The sequence below is a fragment of the Hemicordylus capensis genome, chromosome 2 (assembly GCF_027244095.1).
Source record: "Hemicordylus capensis ecotype Gifberg chromosome 2, rHemCap1.1.pri, whole genome shotgun sequence".
Classification (NCBI taxonomy): Eukaryota; Metazoa; Chordata; class Lepidosauria; order Squamata; family Cordylidae; genus Hemicordylus; species Hemicordylus capensis.
The window spans coordinates 284,973,524-284,993,809 of NC_069658.1; the positions used below are offsets into that span (position 1 = coordinate 284,973,524).

Below are 20,286 nucleotides of genomic sequence, written 5' to 3' on the forward strand. Positions count from 1 at the left end.
CATATGTAGTAATTGTTTCACCCAAGGCCAGATTTCAGCTGTTATCCATTAACTTTGGCTGCCTGCCCGTTCCAGAAAAATACTGTAACTATCAGGGAAAGAGAACCTGTTACCCACCTGAGAATGTCTTCATATAAAAGAATTTCCTGTAATCACCTGCAGTTTCGAAGCTCAGTGGTAACCACAGGTTAACATCTAGTCTGAATCAAGTTCTGATCAAATAAAAACACTTACAGGCAAGTAACTCAGTGAGCAAGCCGGGTTCTCATCTTTGGCAATCTCTTGTTCAACATCAATCTGTCATAGTAAAAGAGTGGGAAAGAGAGAATATCAGCTCCTATGATATTAAATGAGTGGAGAAACTGAACTAGTGTGCAACTACAATGAAATTTGGCGCAACACCTTCATAAAAATAACTCAGATAATGGTACAGTGCAGAAATCATACAATGATTTGCTTAAAGCAAACTAAAATACTTTATTCCAAAAAGTGTGTTTGGTAATGGTGGAGTCTACATGGATGCCATTATTGTATAGAAGAGAAGCAAGCTTAACTTGTTTTAACAACTCAATAATATAACAAAGTCAAAAACTGTGCATCAAGTCTACCTGGATCAACTTTCTAGTTCTTTTTTATTCGTAGTTTATTGAGTGTTTCCCCCTAGGTAAAAATATACAAAAAGAACATATAGAGTGCAGTAGGGATGTGTAAACAGTTCGACGGGAGTTTGGTTCTATGCTGAACCGCTTCGGTTCGATGGTTCTGAGTTTGAACCAACCCCCATCCAATGGTTCGGGAGGTTCGTGGTTTTTTTAAAAAATAATTTTTGTTTACCTTTAGTCCCTCCAGAAGGCTTCCTTTAGGCAGTAGTGGGGGGGTGTCCATGAAGGTTCCCCCTCCCCCCACTAGCCTTGGTCATCACCTCCACGACCTGTTCAGCTGCTCTTTTTGGCCCATTTGGGCCTCTGTATGGTGCTGCGGTGGCCATTTTTCCCACCGCCACGCATGCACAAATGGCCTCTGCGAGGCCTGGCATGGCCTAGGGCCTCACAGAAGCCATTTGCACTTGCGTGGTGGCAGGAAAAATGGCTGCCACACCACCATACGGAGGCCCAAACGGGCCAAAAAAAGCAGCTGAACAGGCCATGGAGGTGATGACCAAGGCTAGTGGGGGGAGGGGGAACCTTTGTGGACACCACCACCCTGCAGCCTAGAGGAAGCCTCCCGAAGGGGCTAAAAGTTTTTTTTAAAAAAGTTTTTATTTTATTTTATTTTTAATTGCAAACACCGCCGAACTGGGGTTTGGTCCAGACTTGAACTGAACCAAGCCAGGCAGTTCCATGCACATCCCAAGAGTGCAGTTCTTCTGATTGATTGATTGATTAAGTGCTGTCAAGTCGGTGTCGACTCTTAGTGACCACATAGATAGATTCTCTCCAGGATGATCTGTCTTCAACTTGGCCTTTAAGGTCTCTCAGTGCTGCATCCATTGCTGTCATAATTGAGTCCATTCATCTTGCTGCAGGTCGTCCTCTTATTCTCTCTCCTTCAACTTTTCCTAGCATTATAGACTTCTCAAGGGAGCTGGGTTTTCACATAATGTGTCCGAAGTATGATAGTTTGAGCCTGCTCATTTGTGCCTCGAGTGAAAATTTGGGATTGATTCAAATTTGTGATGCGTTTGTTTGTTTTCCTGGCTGTCCATGGTATCCTCAAAAGTCTTTTCCAGCACCAAAGTTCAAAAGCATCAATACTTTTTATATCTTGCTTCTTTTATTTAAGAGAATGTCTTCTTTGCTATGAACCACACACCCCATTGAGATAATCAGGAGAGGTTTGTCTGCAGTTGCCACTGGCTAGTCTGGCTACTGAGGGATGGGCCTTCTCCATCGATACACTGACGCTTTGGACTGTGCTCCCTGCTGAAATGAGCCTCTCCATCTCCTATAACTTTTTAAAAGGCAGTCAAGACACATTTGTTCACCCAGGCTTTTAATAAGATACTGTTGTTTTTTTAATTTTTAATAGTGTTAATCTTTAAATTTAACATTTTGGGTGGTATACAAATATGTTAAATAAATAAGTTGAATAAATAAATAAGTCCAGCATTTGCATCCATAGAGTGTAATGGAAAAAACCATTGTCCGAACGATTCTCATCTTTGTAGGTGCAGACACGTCACAGCATCTAAATATCCTTCCCAAGGCCTTCATTGCAAACCTACCAAGTGCTAGTCTCCAGCGTATTTCTTGACTGCTGGATCCTTTACTGTTGATGGTCAGTCCTAAAAGGCAGAAGCTATCTACCATTTCTATGTCTTCATTATCAATTCTGAGGCTGGTTGCTGTATCCATTGTCATTAATTTAATCTTCTTTACATTTAGTCGTAGTCCCATTTTTTCACTGTGTTCCTTGACTTTCATTACTAGAGCTTGCAGATCATCCACATTCTCAGCTATCAGAGTGGTGTCATCAGCATAGTGCAGGTTATTGATGTTTCTTGCTCCAACTTTAAAACCACGCTCATCTTCTTTGTTCTTCATTCTTCTTTTTCTTCCTTCCTTCATTCATAGAAGGGCAGTTCTTCTACCCTTAATCTTTTCCTGTAACTTTTCCCACACCACCCTCTTAGAAACAAAACTAAGACAAAAAGAGTAAAAAAGATTAAAACAATGTTTTCCCCTGTCCAACGTTAAGAGTAGACTATTGCATTTTATACAAGGTGAAATTTTAAGCTAGAAAATTCAGTTTGCCAGATATTTGATAATTTCTTGTTAGCTCACAGTTTTGGAAATGTTGCTCACTGACTAGGTGCTAGCAGTAACATATCTGACATCTGATCTTCCACATCAGGGACAGCAAGAGATTTTCAGTGTTGAAGTAGAAGCCTCTTGGCCACCAATATGCCTCTCTTTAGCCAAGCTTACTGACTATATACGGCTAATGCTATTTGCCCAAGGTACCACTAGAGGGTGCTCAGTCTTTGCGGAATGATTTTATGTCATTTGTTTGACAGCAGGAAAATGTGAAAGATACTGACAGCACCTAATTTTAATTTGTTTGTAGCACAGAAAACGTACTTAGTTTTTAATATGGAGTGGAATCAGTATAGCCGCTAAATTCTTGAAAAGGAATCCCAGAGACCTCATGGTCATGTTGGATATTGAAACCATTTTCTAAATCCTTTAGTAGGATAAAGGATAGCAATATGCCACCTAAAAATACTGCCTGGCCTTTATTGTGTTCTTCTAAGTGCTCTCTTTTAGTCGCCGTTTTGTCCCTAACATAAAGGCAGGTCCTGGCATAAATCGCCTCTGCCATAAGAGAAATATGAGCAGCCTTTATTGTGCTGTGTAATTTGTGCTGGTCCATCTTCACTTTGCCAACACAGGCTGCAAACATACTTACTTAGAAATACATCCTGTTTAAATCAGTGAGACTTAGTTTTGATTAAACATGCTTACAAATGACGAAAGGGTACAGTCTGATCTCTCTAAACAAAGGTGGAAGACAAAAGCACTTCAAATAATAGCATATTAGGAACTGGACTCCTGTTTAAAAAGGCCTGTGAAACTTTGTAACAATCAATGTTTCTCTCTCTCTCTTTGTAGTAAAGATCAAAGATTTTTAAAAAGAACGGACTCTTCCCACCTTATTTTAGGCATTCTTTAGAATATCAATTGCAGGAAACAAAACACTGGGCAGATCAAAATAACAACGATAAAGGGAACACCTGTTCAGAACTATCTCACACTTTTCAATACCAGGCAGATGTAAGAGGGCCTTTCCACATGGAGGATTTCCACTACAGTTTTAGAATCAAAAACTTGCATGGACAGTGACTCAGTGCAAGAGAGAGAAAGAGAGAGAGTGCACAAGTGCTTTCAAGTCCCCTTGGAAGAGCAAGTGCACAGCTTGGGGGTACTGCTGGACCCGGCTCTGTTTTTGGAAGCTCAGGTGGAGAAGGGTGGCCAGGGTTGTGCCAGCTGCATCCCTTTCTCAAGAAGGCAGGTCTGGCCACTGTTACCCACGCCTTAGTCACATCATGGCTCGATTACTGTAACATGCGCTATGTGGAGCTGCCCTTGAAGAATATTTGGAAACTGCAGCTAGTGCAAAATGCAGCAGCTAGGATGTTATCCAGAGCTGCCTGCTGGGACCATATTACCCCCATTTTGAAAGAGCTACATTGGCTGCCAATCTGTTTCCAGGTCCAATTCAAGGTGCTGTTTTTGACTTTTAAAGCCCTAAGTGATTTGGGCCCTGGATACCTGAGGGACTGCCTGCTCCCATGGGTTGATGCCCACTGAATGAGGTCATCAGAGGGGGCCCTGCTCCATGTGCCGACCATGAGGGAGGCTCTCTTGTTGTGTATGTGGGACAGGGCCTTCTCAGTCATTGCCCCCAGACTTTGGAATGTGTTCCCCATGGACCTCCAATCCCCAGTCTCCGTCACAGTTTTTAGAAAGCAAGTAAAAAATTGGCTCTTTACCCAGGCTTTTAAATGAACATTTTGTTTGCTGCTGCTTTGTATCTTATGGTTATATTGTACAGGTTTTTAAAAAACTTTTAATTAGATTTGTATTTTTATATTCCATTTGAATTCTTATTGTGTAGTTTTTTATGGTTTTATATTGTTTTTACATGTTTTGTAAACCACCTAGAGATTATTTTAATGATAGGTGGTATACAAATTTAACAATAAATAAATGCAATAAAATAAAACCTGGGTAGCTTTTCCTCCTATTTCCACACAATCACTTCTGTCCAGGTTTTCCTCTTACCTTGCTTCTATACAACAAAACATTGGGAGCACACACAGCTCCCAAACCTGGGTAGAACACAATTTGTGATTGAGGCTGTTCTCACGCACCTAGGCTAGGTAAGCCCAGCTTGGGTTAGGCTGTGCAAGAAAACTACTGGGATCCGGCCCAATCCTGGTGGGGCAGCATCACCTAGCCCAGCTTTTTAGCCCTGCTTTTAGCTGGGGTTAAAGACTCAAACAAGCCCTTAACCCAGGCTCTGGGATTGTGTGTTTAGCCTTAGTGGACACAGAGCTGGGTGCCTAGAGATTGGGAACCTCCATATTCACTGTGCATGTCACATGGTGCATTGCAGGATATCCAGAGGCTGAGATGCATCATCCCAGCCTCCAGAGCTTCATGCTGCACCACAAAGCGCAGACTGTCTGAGAGCATGGTTCATGCTTCCAGCAACATTTCAGTGATCGTCTGGGGGGAAGGTGAGTTGGACCACTCACCCCCTGCCTGCCCAATCATGTGGATGGCCCCATTGTGTGAATGACCTCTACAGTTCTTTCATGTTTAAGTTCCTGTCTGCATTCAGACAGACATTTCTACTGTGATATTTTCCTATGGCTGTAATAAAAGAATCAATTTAACTTTTCTACCTGATTAGTTTGCTGCAATTTTCAGGGTCTTTTTTTCCTTCTCTTGCTAATTACTAATGTGCACAAGCACATATGTTCATTGATTAAAACACCAAACACAAAGGACTCACATCAATGTACGCTTTTTATGTTGTGTTTGGATGGATGCATGCATAGTGCTTGTGCACATCAGTAACCTGTAAGGAAGAAATTGACACAAGCTGAAAACTGCAGCAAAATGGGCAGATGCCAGCTATAGAACTAACTTTGGAAGGCCTGAAATTTCAACTGTGAAGTAGACAGAATGGAACAAGGAGTAGAGCCAACTCACATAACAATGAGAAAACTGAAAACTGGACAGCTGTTCATCCTGAATAATGCACATGAGACAGGGCCTTCTCTGTGATTGCCCCTAGACTGTGGAACTCTCTCGAGATCTGTATTTCACTCTTTCTTCCAATGTCTCATAGACATATGATGACTACCTTTTTAACCTACTTTTCTTAAGGAAAGTATACTTATGAGATCACCCATGGGTGTGTGTCTGTGTCCCCCCCACCCCACCCCCAGCATCAATCTCACAATGTCTGGACCAATTTGGGCCAAATTTGGTTCAGTTGTAGTGACTCAAAGAGACACTTCAGCAGCATAATTTGTGATTATGTCACACAACCCAATTCAATATGGTGGATGTGTAAATATTGGAGGAGCAAGTGAGCTAACTTGTGAACTGTCTAACCAATTTGAACCAAATGTTGTAGAGACACATAGAGACAACTCATTGGCATAGTTTATGATGATGTCTTCCACCACGATAAAAGATAGTGGAAGCATGAACATTTAAGGTGCGAGTGGTCTTACTGGTGAACCACCTAACTGATTTGAACCAAGTTGGTACACTTGTGACACATAGGGACACCTCAATGGTGTAGTTTGTGATGATGTCATCCACCCCAGTTCATGATGGCAGCTGCATGAACATCTGAGGTACAAGTGGACTAACCTGTGAGGATTATCAATTTTATCAATTAATTGATAAAGTAATATAATTATAAATTAAGATTATAGTGAAAGGAAAGTAGGCAAATTAGTTCTTACCAGAACTTCCTGTTTGTTCATGCTTTTTGCCAATACATTGAGTGCAATTGCCTTTTAGACTGCTCTGTATGGCAGCTGTTGCACAATTTTGTTTTTGTTTTAATACATCATACTGGGGTGCCAGGATGAAGAGTGGCATAAAAATACAAATAGTAAATAAATAAATAAAAACGGATATATCATATAACATTGTTGCAAATATTATTAACACAGATAATGGATGATACTCTAAAGTGCTCTACTGGGGCATTGCTAGGTACTTAAAAGATCTGGGGCCCAAGCCAACTGCCTCCTCCATTTTGATATAATTAGGCCTTTTCAAGCTCTCTCAAGGAATCTCACTTTCAGATTTTGAAGCCTTTACTTACCAGTGCACCCGCCAATGCCAAGCAGCATGGAGGACCAGTACACTAAATAATTGATCTGGGGCACTTGCTCAGGTGGCCCAATGCTCTCAACAGCCCTGGTGTTATATACATGCTAATAATTATTATAAGCATTTATCCGTCAGAGTAGAAACCACATGCTAACAATAATTAGATCTGATCATTATAGCAGCTTGAATTCTGACATAAGAGTTTTATCATCGTTAAAACTGATAAAAGATGATATCTTTTATCAACAGAACATCGTTTTTCAAAAAGTTGGCTATGATTTTAACAGAGCCATTGTTGTCCATGGTGGATTCCCCCCACCCTGCCCGTCCCATTGTAATCCCTGATCAGACAAATTGTCTAGTTTTTGTAGTGCTTAAAAACCAACAAAACCTTGTAGACCAGAGATGTCAGTGAGATTTTTTTTAAGGGTGCATATACTAGGACTGTGTAGTCATGTCAGTCTGCCAGACATGCTGTACAAACATGCTCTGAGTCAGGTGCTGTCAAAGGGAGCTGTGCCATGACAACAGGGAACCTCTGACACACCAGAATTGTCAGAAGCCCCACCCCCCCACCATTGTGGCAGAACTTCTGTCAGACACCATTGCTGCTGCCACCCTGCTCCTCCTCACTCTCCTTTGCCTACGACTGGGTAGGGAGCAGGAGACAGGCTACATCCATTCAGCTTCCCTCTGGGAGGAACCCTCAAGCAGCTGCCTTGCATCCCTCAGCTTCCATTTAAAAGGTGTTTCTTTTGACCTCGCAGTTCCCTTCTTAAGTCCCAGAGTAGCAAACATGGCTAAGAAGGGAACTAAGAGGAGGAGAGAGCCTTTTAAAGCTGCAGACAGCAAGTGGTTGATTGAGCACTCCTTCCTGAGTGAAGAGGCCTTGATGAAGCCTGTCTCCTGCCCCTCACCCAGTCCAAAGTAAAGCTGAGGGGCAAATAAAAAGAGAAGGGTGGAGGGTATCCAACAGACATTAGGTTTCTGACCAGCCCCAAACCAACACTTGTGACACAGCAGTTTGGAGGGGCCAATATGGTCTCATTGGTGAGTCAGTTCAGGTCAAAATAGGACATTTGGAGCCATGCAGAGACCTAGTTTTCACCACTACCAATGATGGCTTTATCATATCACTTTCAGCTCTTAAGCTAATATCTGTTTTCAGCTGAAGGCATTTAAGTCTAACTGCTGAAAAGTAAGAATGCATGTCAATTCACAAAACAAATGTATCTATAATACTGCAGAATTTTGTTTTTGCACCCATTTATGGTGCCATGGAGAGAACACAGATGATCCATACAGTGTGGAATCAAATGGCTTACCATGGGATGATAACCACCACATCCACATGGACCAATTTGAAGTGTCTTCTGAGATGTATCCATCATATCTGCATGAGCCCTAACTCTTATTTTCCCTAAGGACAGCATGGCAAACAATCCAGATAGAACAATTCCCCTGCTTTCTCACTGCCCCATAATAAGTACAACATGAAATCTGGGCCTGGGAGAAGTATTGGGGATGAAAGTCAGAACACATTTGCTCTTTGCAGGTGTTGTAAAACAGGCTCAAAACATAATTTTCTTCAAGTTATTTAACAGCTATACTCTTCTCTGCCAACCGGATGTTTTCTTCTTATTGCAGAGTCCCAGCCTCTTGGCTCCTGAAGTTTACAACAGCAATACTTTGTCTTTCCAAGTTCTACCAGTACTAAAGCTGGCTCCTCTTTTCATATGAATTGAGTTTCTGTTTGAATTTTGGCCTTGTGGAAAGTTGGCTGCTTATTTCACTAAAGCAGACTCAGAATGCTGATCAGTTAATTAGTTTATTTACTTCCCAAGGAGTCAAAAAACCAGCGTTCTCAGGCTTCATGGTTCCTGTGGCAACAGTCATGAAATGGTGTTTCAGCTAGGTTGGGCTTTTCTGGATGTACGTTCCAGTGTGAGAAGGAACAAAGTGATTAGCTAAATGGATTTCCATTATATCTTCTTAAAAAAAAAAAATCATAGTCCAAGATACTAGAATATTGCCCGACACCCAAGAAGACACGAGACACACGGTTTGGTGTAAATTTGGCCACAATTTATTTAACTTTAGCAAGAACTTAAAGAGCAGGGATGGCTTCCCACTTGGCAGTGCGGTACTACAGGCATGCACCACCAGGGCATGCCTAACCTATGACATGGGCGATACACCTTGGCTCCAGGCAACCCCAAACACTCAAAATCCGGGGCTGCCTATCCTAGCCAACCTAGTGCCGGGCCCCTGACAAACATCACCCCAAGGTAGCCGTTCAGCGATTCCTTAGGGCTTAGCCTGCCAGGGTAGGTCAACAAGGGCAGATATCCCTGAGCCGTGCAGTCTCTAGGGAGTTGCCCTTCTCAACCCATAGCCAAACGCTTACCTGAAGGTGTTCACCAGCCTGAAATATCTTCCCCACCGCACTGCACCTGCCACTGCGCGGGTTAGCCTAGCTTAACCCGAGCTACCCCACCAAGTGCGCAAGTAATCAGCTCCAGATCACTTAAAAACAAACCGGTCCCGCTAGGCAAAAGGTGGACCCCATCCCCCCTAAATAAGCTGGGCACAGAAAAGAGGATAGTGGGATGGTCAATAGTCCCCCCCCAATGGACACTAAGAAGCTCGAAATCTGTGCATTGACCTTCCGTCTGGCCCTTTCCACCCCATAAGGGTTGCTCGCGCCTCTCCAAACTCTGCATTGGAGCATGGCGGACCACAGAATGACAATGCCAGGGCACCATTCGCGGACTTGCAAAAAGTCTTTACACAAACTATGGAAAATGGACAACCCTGACCTAGACCCTAAATCATTTTCCCCAAGGTGAAGAATCAAGATGTCAGGCGGCGGATTCGCCGCCAGAAATTCCCGCAGCATGGGTAACAATTGGGCGATGACCATCCCCCTGCGACCAATCCAGGTGATGTCTGCCCATCAACCCAGGCCAAGCTGTGTTCCTGGCTGTGCCACTCGAGCTGTCTTGTGCGCCCAGAAAACAATGGAATGGCCCAAAATGAGCACCCGAGCACTCGCCACCCGTCGTGCAGGGCCTGCAAAGAGAAAGAACCGTCAGCGCCGTAACAACACTAGCGCACATACCTCTTGTAGGTGGCAGACCACCAACGCCCGATGCGCTGGATGGTCTCGCCTGAAAGACCCAGCCGGGAGGCTGTGGAAGCAGCACTAATGCGAAAAGAGTGGAGAGACAGCTGCGCAGTGTCAACCCCAGCTGCTCCAAGCGCTCGCCGCGCCACCGTCCAGAACTGATACTGGGAAAGGGGGAGCCCATCCTCATGTACAAAGAGGCATCTGGGAGCAGACCCCCGTAGGGCCATGTAGCTGCCCAGAGCCCGTACCGGGCAAAGGAGAGAGTCGTCAGCCATATGTAATGACACTAACTGTCCCCTGCCGCGTTGGTCGGTCTTAGAAAACCGAAGGCGCAGCTGCGCCACATCCCGCCCCATACTAACGTCCCCAAACTGAAACACTTTGAAAGCAGGGCTGTGCTGACCCCTGGGGAGCAATTCACCTGCCCGAAAGGCCCCAAAGAACAAAACTAACGTGGCCGCCTGAAAGAGGGAGGCCTCATAAGATGACTGGCAAATTCACGAGAAATGCTCAACCATGCCCCGTATGTCGGTGGGAAGAAGGGGCCTGCGGCTATCAACCGCGACCGGGTGTTCCCTAGTCCAACCCTCCAGCATCCTCCTCATCCTGAAATCCCTGGTGGTATCAGCCATCCCTTGGGATTTTGACTGAAAAGCTAGGGCTGCCAAATAACCCGCCATAGCCCCAGTGGACAAGCTCTTACCCTTGAGATGAACTAAAAATTGCATTAACTGTTCCGCGGGGGGAGGCCAGACCTGGCACAATCCTACCTGGGTCCTAAAATCCTGGAAGGCCCTGCACTGCCTAGTGTAAGCTGCCCGTGTGCTGGGGGCCAAAAAGGCCCAAACCGCCCTCTGCGCTTCTAGGTGCCAAGGCTCCACAGCCACGTCGGCATCTGGTCGGGCAGGCGCTCCGCTTCTGGCGCCAACTGGCGAAAGCGCTGAACCTGAAAACGAGACAGCGCGTCCGCCAGGCCGTTCTGCACCCCAGGCACATGGCAAGCCAGAAAAAGAATATTGTTAGACAAGCAGGCTAAGATGAACGCTCTGACCAGGGACATCACCCTGGAGGATTTGGAAGTCTGTCTATTGATCACTTGCATGGTGGCCTAGTTGTCACACCAAAAATGGACCATCTTGTCTCTGAAAAGGTCCGCCCAAAGATGCACAGACACCACTATGGGGGAAAATTCCAGGAACGTCAAGTCCCTGGTGATCCCATTAGCGACCCAGGCATCCGGCCACCGTTCAGCGCACCAGCGGCCGCGGAAATAGACGCCAAAGCCTAAGCCAGCGTCGTCGTCAGAGTGAACAGGCACAACAACCTGGCAAGCAAAATTTAGATGCCTGATGAGCTGTTGAAGCTGTTTAAGGGTGACCTTGCGCGCCCGCATACAGGAGGCCAACAAGGACCACAAGGTGGCCAGCTTCATCTGAGGGAGCCTGGAACAACACGCCACAGTGTCCAGTTCGATGCCCAAGAAGGTCAACACTGAGGAGGGTCCCTAGGTCTTCTCCTGTGCCAACGGGACACCCAAGTCCGCGCACAGATTTTGAAAAACCTCTAAAAGGTGCCTACATTGGTTGGTTCTGGGCCGGCCCACCAGGAGAAAATCATCTAAGTAATGAGCCGTGGACACAAGCCCCGCCTCCCGCCAGAGGGCCCACTCAAGCATGGAGCTAAACGCTTCAAAGGCTGCACAAGAAACTGAGCAGCCCATGGGAAGTGCCCTGTCAATGTAGAAATGCCCCTGAAAGGCGAAGCCTAAGAGATTAAAGTCCGCCGGGTGAACAGGGAGGAGGTGGAACGCGGATTCGATGTCGCATTTTGCCAGCAGAGCACCCTGCCCACATGAACAGACAACTTTGACTGCCTGGTCGAAGGAGGTGTACCTAACAGAGCACAGGCTGTCGGGGATTCCGTCATTAACTGAGGAACCGTGGGGGAAGGAGAGGTGGTGAATAAGGCGGTATTCGCCTGGCGCCTTCTTGGGCACTACCCCAAGTGGCGAGATACGCAAGTCTGGCATGGGCAGCTCCCGGAATGGACCAAGAACCCGCCCCAAGGCTATTTCCTTGTTAATTTTGCGAAGCACCACTGCTTCCATCCCCTCCACGGACTTAAGGTTAGGGGACATAACATGAACTCTTAAACCAACGTAAGGAATGCGAAAGCCAAAAGTAAAACCCTGTCTCAGATACTGCGCTTGTGTTCTAAGTGGGTAGTCACGCAGCAGGCGTTCTAAAACTGGAAGCCTAACTTGGCTAGGGCCCTTTTCCAGCAGCGGCACCCTGCAGGGTGCCTCCACCCTTCCTGCTCCCAGTCGGCGGGTCCCTTGTACCCCCCCGGGAGCCCTTAACTCGCTGACAGTGAATGCTGGCATGTTTCCCCCCGCAGAATCCGCACTCATGCTTGAATCGGCAAGGGGTCCTGTTGCAGCTACCGCTAGTATTGAATGCCCAGCATGGCAGGGTACCTTGAACACCCTGCGCAGCGGCAGGCCCTGAGGACTGCGCTGCTGGAGTTCTAGATATCAAATGACCGCTGTCAGCTCGTTCTTCCGTAATGGGCCTCGAAGGAGTCATAATGAGGAGCCAGAGTTCCTGGTGCTGCCTATCCCAGGGAAGAGCCGGGTTGAGAGAGGCCCGTAGTTGAAAAGAGCGATCATAACGCTCCCAGGCATTGCCCATGAAGTCCATGTAACCCCTATGAATGATATTGTACTTTACAAGGGCAGGTCCTTTAGAGGTGTGTACCTGTAGCATGACTCCCATATAGACTGTGTAGCCCGACAACCAGTTGGCCCAGTTATGCTCCACTGGCTTGCATTTAGGTTTCGTCTCCTCTTTCTTTTGTTCCCCTTCTTTCAGGGCAGGTTCAGGCTCCCGAAAGAGCAGGTGGAAGATATCCACAAATTCCCCACGTCAAATGCGTTCCTTAACTGCAGGCAACAGGTGGTCACCCAGAGGCAGGGAGGTGTCGCATGGCGGGTAAAGAACCTGTGACCCTGAAGAATCCAATGTGGTACCCGTGGCCGCGGGGAGTGTAATACCAAGAGCAGGTGCAGTCCCCTGCCACACCTGTGTGCAGGCCCCATAAGGGGGTGGGGGGGCAACTGGGGCCGGATGCCATCCATACATGTTAAACGGCTGCGCCCAGGGGGACAACCCCCAGGGCCAGGTGTGGTGCAAGGACTCACCAGGGCCATGCTGATCTGAAGGACGCGCATCTCTTCCTCCAGACTCAGGAACGCTCTGGACACTATCTCTCTCCGAAGTTAGGTCCACTGCAGGCAGAACAGGGCGTGGCTGTTGAGACTCCAAGGCATCAATCCTGGACGATAGAGACTCGGTTAGCTTGGCACGTTTAACCGCCCTAGTAACCCTTCAAGAACCAGAGGGAAGGCCAGAGGGGCCACCCTTATCCGCCGCTGCTGCCAGGCCCTGCTTCTCTTTTTCAAGCACTTCTAAGCGCGCTATAAGGGCCCGCACAGTACCCAAGTCCCCATCATCATCTGATGAATCTGAAACCGGCGCGGGGGGGGGGGGGGACGACCCCGCTTCCCACCAGTCTTAGCCTTGGCCTTCTTTGGGCCTGTTGCAGGAACAACAGAAGCACCTGCTTTTGAATCTATCAATGTACGTGCAATCCCCACAAATACACCCAAACCAACCCCCTACGCCCAAAAGGAGAGAATCCCTCTGTGAAGCAGTACCCAAGCACCCACAAAAAACCCCGCTGGGAACCAGGCCTATCTCAGAAGCTAGGAGCAGGCCAACCAATGCCCCACCGTGTAGCCCTCCACAACCCAGAGCAATTTCCAACTCGGGAGAACTGAGGGGCGGAAAGAGCAAATGCTCACTACTGGCGGCGGGGGGGGGAGCTTCCACCCGCTGCTGCCACCCGGGAGGGAAAGGGGGGCCCACCGCCCAGAGAATCCCAGCCGGGACCCGGGCTATGCAGGGGGCAACCACCCTGAAAAAAACGGCAGAAAGGCCGCTCCAAACCTCGGGGGGGGGCTTAAAAAGCCACCCCCCAGATGACCGCCACCACCACGGAGGTGGAAACCCGCTCCCAATCTCGCGCCGGGCCGAGATAGCACGAGCCTTAAAAGGCGTCCTGCTCTGATGCCTGTTGAGAGCGAACTGAGCTCTCTCGGGCTCGGAGCAGGACGCGGAGCCGTAGCCCCGCCCCCTGCACGGGCCCTTTGACCAATCAGGTCAAAAGAAGCCTCGTGCTTCTAGAGGGGCCAGGCAAGAGCGCTGTGCCGCTTAGTCAAGCGGCAAACAGCGTAATTGTGCGCTATGGCTACTGCCCATGTGCCACAGAAAAGGCTAGGGCTTCAAGATTGCTTGCTTTTCTGTAGTCCACCACTAATACCTGCAGTCCACAAAGTCTGAGTAACCTCTTGATGTTGTGTTGTTAATAGTTGCTCACTAGCTTTGGAGCTCCCTTCTTCCACATTTCTGATCTGAATATTCTCCAGAAATGATGAGACAAGAAAAGACAAGAAGCTTGTAGGCTTCCAGTGGCATCTGGTGGGCCACTCTGTGAAACAGGATGCTGAACCAGATGGGCCTTGGGTCTGATCCAGCAGGGCTGTTCTTATGTTCTTATGTCACATTTCTGCTAAGAAAGGACAACTCATGTGTATGTGTGTTTGATTGGGTATCAGGGTGCTGTTCTTTTAATGAGAAATTTCAGAGCTGTATCACAGTCTTAAGTTCTTTTTAACCACCTCTCTTCTTTTCATGTTTTATTGCATCATCATAATAGCCACCCTTGGGCTGTGTGGATAGTTTAAAAGCACCTGATAATGCGCCACCGCTGACAGCAGGCTGTGAAGACTGAATCACCTGTTTTGGGACAGAAGACATTTCAGCCATTCCCTAACCAAGAAAAATATACCTTCCTCTTTTGTTTGTCACCCCCTAGCAGCCACTAACAAATGCTTGTTTGGGTTAGTGACTTTGGTTACATGGCAAAACCTGTTTCAAAAACATATATGATGACAATTATTTGTAAAGTCTGTGAGTAATAACATGTCTTAAGTAGCTTATTCTCCCTGGGGATATAACTGCTGTCAAAGTCCATAGTTTACAGTACATGAAGACATTAGGGAATTATTTGCTTGGTTTGATGACTGTTTCTTTATCAATGCGGCAATATATCAGAATCATGCCAGTAGTATGTGAATGACTATTCAGCTCTACCTCTCTTTGTCATCAGATCCCAGGGAGGTAGTGGATGCACAGAATCAGGGGATGGAGGCAGTGATGGGCTGGATGCGGGCTAGCAAGCTGAGGTTAAATCCAGACAAGATGGAGGTGCTGTTGGTCAGTAGGAAGGCAAATCGGGACAGGGAAATTCAACCAGCCCCGGATGGGGTTGTACACTTCATTTGGTGCAGAATGTAGCAGCTAGGGTTTTTTCTGGAACTACTCACTCAGAACATATCATTCCTATTTTGAAAGAGCTGCACTGGCTGCCAATTTGTTTCCGAATCCATTTCAAGGTGCTGGTTATCACTTTTCAAGTCTTTACCAGTTTGGGCCCTGATAGACCAAACTGAGAGGAGAGCTGGTCTTGTGGTAGCAAGCATTACTTGTCCCCTTAGCTAAGCAGGGTCTGCCCTGCTTGCATATGAATGGGAGATTTGAAGTGTGAGCACTGTAAGATTTTTCTCTTAGTGGGTGGTGCCACTCTGGAAAGAGCATAAGGTTTCAAGTTCCCTGCCTGGTATCTCCAAGATAGGGCTAAGAGAGATGCCTGCCTGCAACTTTGGAGAAGCCACTGCCAGTCTGTGTAGACAATACTGAGCTAGATGGACCAATAGTCTGACTCAGTATATGGCAGCTTCCTATCTTCCTATAGCTGAAGATTTGCCTGGTCCCAATGGTTTCTGCCTCTCAACAAGGTTCTCAGAGGGGGCTTTGCTCCACAGAGGGGGCTTTGCTCTGGGCAAAATACAAAGTACTAGATATAACTTATAAAGCCCTAGGCTTAGGCCCTGGGTATATTTAAGATAATGTCTTCTTCACTATGAGCCCCACAGCCCATTGAGGTCACTTGAAGAGGTCCAACTCCAGTTACTGCCAGCTCGTCTGGTGGCTACAGAGAGACAGGCCTTCTCGGTTGCTGCCCCAAGATTTTGGAATGTGCTCCCTACTAAGATACGATCCTCCCCATCTCTGGCTATTTTTTTAAAAATCTGAAAACCCATTTCTTCACCCAAGCTTTTTCAGCTTTTAAAAAAATTGTTGATTTTAATTTTGTGGTTGATTTTAAACTGTTGAATTGTTTAAAAATTTTATATGTGTGTTAATTGTTTTATCTGTTAGCCACCCAGAGATAAAAGTTTGGGTGGTATATAAGTTTGATAAATAAATAAATAAATAAATGCTGTTGTTGAGGGAGGCTCAATTGTCGTGCACATGAGACAGGGCATTATTCTGGAATGCTTTCCCAGTGAGGGTCTATTCAACGGCCTCTGTGGCTGCTTTTAAGAAGCAACTGAGGACCTTTTTGTTTGTTCAGGCTTCTAGGTTGTCAGTCTCTCTGCTCTCCTGCTGCCCTGTCTTTGTCTTTTTTTATAGCTGCTGCTTTGTGGTGTTTTTATGGTTCTTATTGTTTTTAACCCATTTTAATGTTTTGGTGTGATTTTTATGGAGTTTTATTGTGTTTTAACTTCTGTAAATCGCCTTGGGATGGGTTTTATGAAAGGCAGTACAGAACCTGCCTCCCCAGTGAGGTTGTGAGAATGACCTCAGTGAGTCATTAGAAGCCAAGCCAAGCACCTTCCAAAGGCATGGTGGCAGAAGGAGCTGGAGTGAAGGAGGCCTGTGGAAGCTGCAGAGACCTCACCTTTACATCAAGGACACAGAGTCCCAAAATGCCTTCATTCTTAATGGATTGACTTGGAAGTGACTGGAATGCCATTTCCAGGCAGTATTGGATGTTCTGAATATGCTTAGACAAACCCAGGAGCCAGGGGCCAATTTGGACAATACTTCATCCTGTGGCCCAGCTACATATGATAAAGACATGTGCATGCCATGAGTATACATGTCATTCCCTCCCTTCTGGCGTTCTGCAGCACCATTCATGAATTACTGGGGAGCAGCTCATCCAAGCTACCCTTCTACATACTTTACTAATACTAGTTTAAACTAGTATTGGTAGTGTATGTAGAGGAGTTGTTTGCATGACACCACCCATGACCCCACATGGGAGGGAGAAAGGATGTACATGCTTATGGTGCACATATGTCCTTGTCACGCTTGGTTGAGCCAGCTGACAAATTATCATCTGAAGCAGCCCAATCACATGTCTGCAGCTGCTGAAGCCTACCATATCAGCCTTCCTTAAAGCCATCGATCACCTCTTTCACCAGGGTAGGTTTTGGGGAAGTGAGGACTGTTTGGGGTGGCAAGCTTCCTCCAAAGTTTATCTTTTCTCAGAAAGGGCTCAGATCATTTGATGCATTATCCATGAAAAGCTTAAAAAGCCCAAACTGCTTTGGCAAACTGGATGGAAATCAATTTTCCCATCACCAAAGATCTATTCACATGTAATGTTCAAAACCCGTACAATGAGTATACAGTGTACACAGGCACAGATCTGTACACAGGTACAGATCTGTACACAGGTACAGTTATTCACATGGTATGTTGAACACATGCATTCAAGGGGTCTGTACCCAAGTTCACTTTAAAAAGGAATGCAGGTACAGTAGCTGACATGCTACACAAGCGTGCATCAGCCTAGTAACATTGTGTCTGTGCAATTTGGATAAATTGTGTTACATAAGAGTAAAACCTTTGGAAATAATGGGCTTTTTCTTGGGTAATGCAATATGCACATTTTTTGTGTTCACACACCTTATGCAGATTGCACAAATGCTACCTTATTAGGCATATGTACTCCCATGCAGTATGTCAGTCAGTCATCCACACAAAAACATGTCCAGGCATAGAGATATTTGTACACTTATACCACATGATGTCTGAATAGGGTTTAAATCAGTCATGAATGGCAGATGCATATGTCCTGATTCTTTTTTGGATGTCCTTGCATATTAAAATGAATACACAAGGTATTTCATCAGTAAGTGATGCAATACGTGTGTCTTGAAGTCAGTTAGCAGTACCTGAATGCAAAATCCTTCAGAAGAAGCTGCCCTCAGAGAAACAGATTTCCTGTTTAAATGAAACCCCTTCTGGGTTGTAGAAATATATTCTTGAAAACACTTGAAAGTTGAAAGCCATGGCGGAGATGAGCGGGACTCCGGAGGTCAGAGAGAATGGGCCTTCAGTTAGAGTTTTCACTGAATTTTTGCCCAAGGCAAAATTATTCTGTGAAACAGTCAAAGGAAGTTGAGAGAAGCCAATGGTTGTAGTGCTGTGCAACAGGTGATGAATCTACAAAGAAAGAAACAAATTGGCTGGCTTTTTAAATTACAAAAGCCATTGTCATTTCTGGTCCTCTCTATAGCTCTCAGAGGACCTGTCACATGATATCTCTATCTAACTGTTTACCTGTCTGCAGTCTAGCTAAAAATTATTAAACATTGTGGAGCAATTTGCAGTCCATCAAGAAGAGGGCCACAATACCCAAAACATCACCACACCATTCACTGAATAATCAATCAAATGATAACGAAATGCAAATTGGAAACAGCTTGAAAACATTTCCTCATTTAGCTTAACAGAGAAGCAAATGTGGAATAACTGAACAGTTAACAGAAAATATGTTTGTCTTTACTCGACCCACATGGGGTTTTATTTTCTTCCATACAAATGGTTTTCAAAGAAAAATAAACATCAGTTTTAAATACCATCTAAAATGTATAAAATATACAATATATTGACCCCCTCATGTAAATATAATTAGAGGCTGAGTCGTTTATAATGTGTGCTGTTTCTGATGAGATGTGGAGCAGAACCAGATTGGTATCCCAGATTAATGAGCTGATGGAATGAACAGGTATTATTGGCTCCTGGGTGATAAATTACCTTTGCCTTTTCATGCATACAGGATTTCATTACAGTCATCCAAGTGTGTGTTTAGTATTGTATTAATCCATAATCTTAAACAGTCAAAACATTATGTAAACGGAAAGGGCAAAACCTGGCAAGCTCCAGGCTGCATCAGTGCCTGGGTGTATATTTATTAATCAATGCTTTTGCCAGAAGTTTAGCAGTTAGGTCTGCTGAATAAGGTGGGGGCATCTGGTCTCACTGACACCAGATGTATATCTTTACTATTAAGTCTCCAGATATACTAGGGAATAAAGCAGCTGCTTTATTCTCCTTCCACCCATCCCTTCTCCAGTCCTGTCATCAAACTTGCTCTAGGAAGCAGGACTCCAGATTTGTCCCAGAGGGCCTGATGGGAACAGGGAGGCAATAAGTGGGGGAAACCATATTTCCCTTATCTCCCAATGTATCAGTGCCCAGGTTGCAAGTCAACTCTCACTCATCATAACAAGAAAATCAGTGATAGTATTGGGCACCCAACCAATTAGGGCATGGTTGCCCTTCACCCTCAATCTCAGATTTTACCCATAGCAATCACAATTGTATTATGTCTCTTTCCTGCCCCCCTTTACTACTGCAGTGGAATGAGAATCTGAGCAGTGAATCAGGAAATCCCTGGTTCAACTCTTGCCTCTCTCCTATGAATTGAGTGAGTAACCTTAATCTCAGATTCATTTATCCCACCCATCTGCAGAAATGGAGAAGTGATTTTGTCCTAATGTATGTTGCTGGGCTTTTGTAAGTAATGCATTATTGCTGAGATCATGTATGTGAAGAGCTTTGATTATTCTGAAGAACTTCATGAATATGACCCTAAAAGTATATATATGCTTTAAATAAAGCATACTGGTATCTGTGGGCAACAGGTTTGAAATGGCATCTGGTTTGACTTTTGAGCTAGAGTACTTCATTTGTTACATAGGATCCAAAGCAAAGTATCAATTAGTTTGGGATGAACCAGGTGGTAGTGTACTGAGGACTGCTAAGAAGCAAGTCAACTGATGAACCCTTTCTTCTACCATAGAATTACAGTAGAACCTTGATATCTGCAGATCCAGCATCCGCGGATTTGCATATCCATGTTTGGCTAATAGACACCTGACCTTGGCACCGCTAAATCAGCATATCTTCAGGTCGGGGATGGCTAGAAGTTACCTTGGAGGTCATTCCTGGCGATCATTTTGAAATTGGGAGCCATTTTTGTTTTGCAAAACAAAACAAAAGTTTTTGCCCTATTTTTCACTATTGGGGGGCA

At 45.6% G+C, this 20,286-nt stretch overlaps 1 protein-coding gene across 2 annotated transcripts; it reads right to left on the reverse strand.

The window, feature by feature from the left end:
* Positions 1-9,929: 9,929 nt before the first annotated feature.
* LOC128342468 (uncharacterized) lies at positions 9,930-18,407 on the reverse strand. Of its 2 annotated transcripts, XM_053289768.1 has the most exons (3): positions 18,143-18,407; positions 14,374-14,849; positions 9,930-13,279 (listed from the first exon to the last, which is right to left on the reverse strand). In XM_053289768.1, exon 3 carries the CDS (start codon positions 12,401-12,403, stop codon positions 11,498-11,500), a length of 906 nt encoding a protein of 301 aa, XP_053145743.1. In that variant the 5' UTR covers positions 12,404-13,279; positions 14,374-14,849; positions 18,143-18,407; the 3' UTR covers positions 9,930-11,497. The 2 variants fall into 2 exon arrangements, with proteins under 2 accessions (XP_053145743.1, XP_053145742.1); XM_053289767.1 differs by lacking the exon at positions 14,374-14,849 and having other exon boundaries at positions 9,930-13,326.
* Positions 18,408-20,286: the final 1,879 nt, after the last annotated feature.

Coding starts and splice junctions, on each gene's coding strand:
- LOC128342468 (XM_053289767.1), bottom strand. CDS start 12,403: ATGAGTGCGGATTCTGCGGGGGGAAACATGCCAGCATTCACTGTCAGC.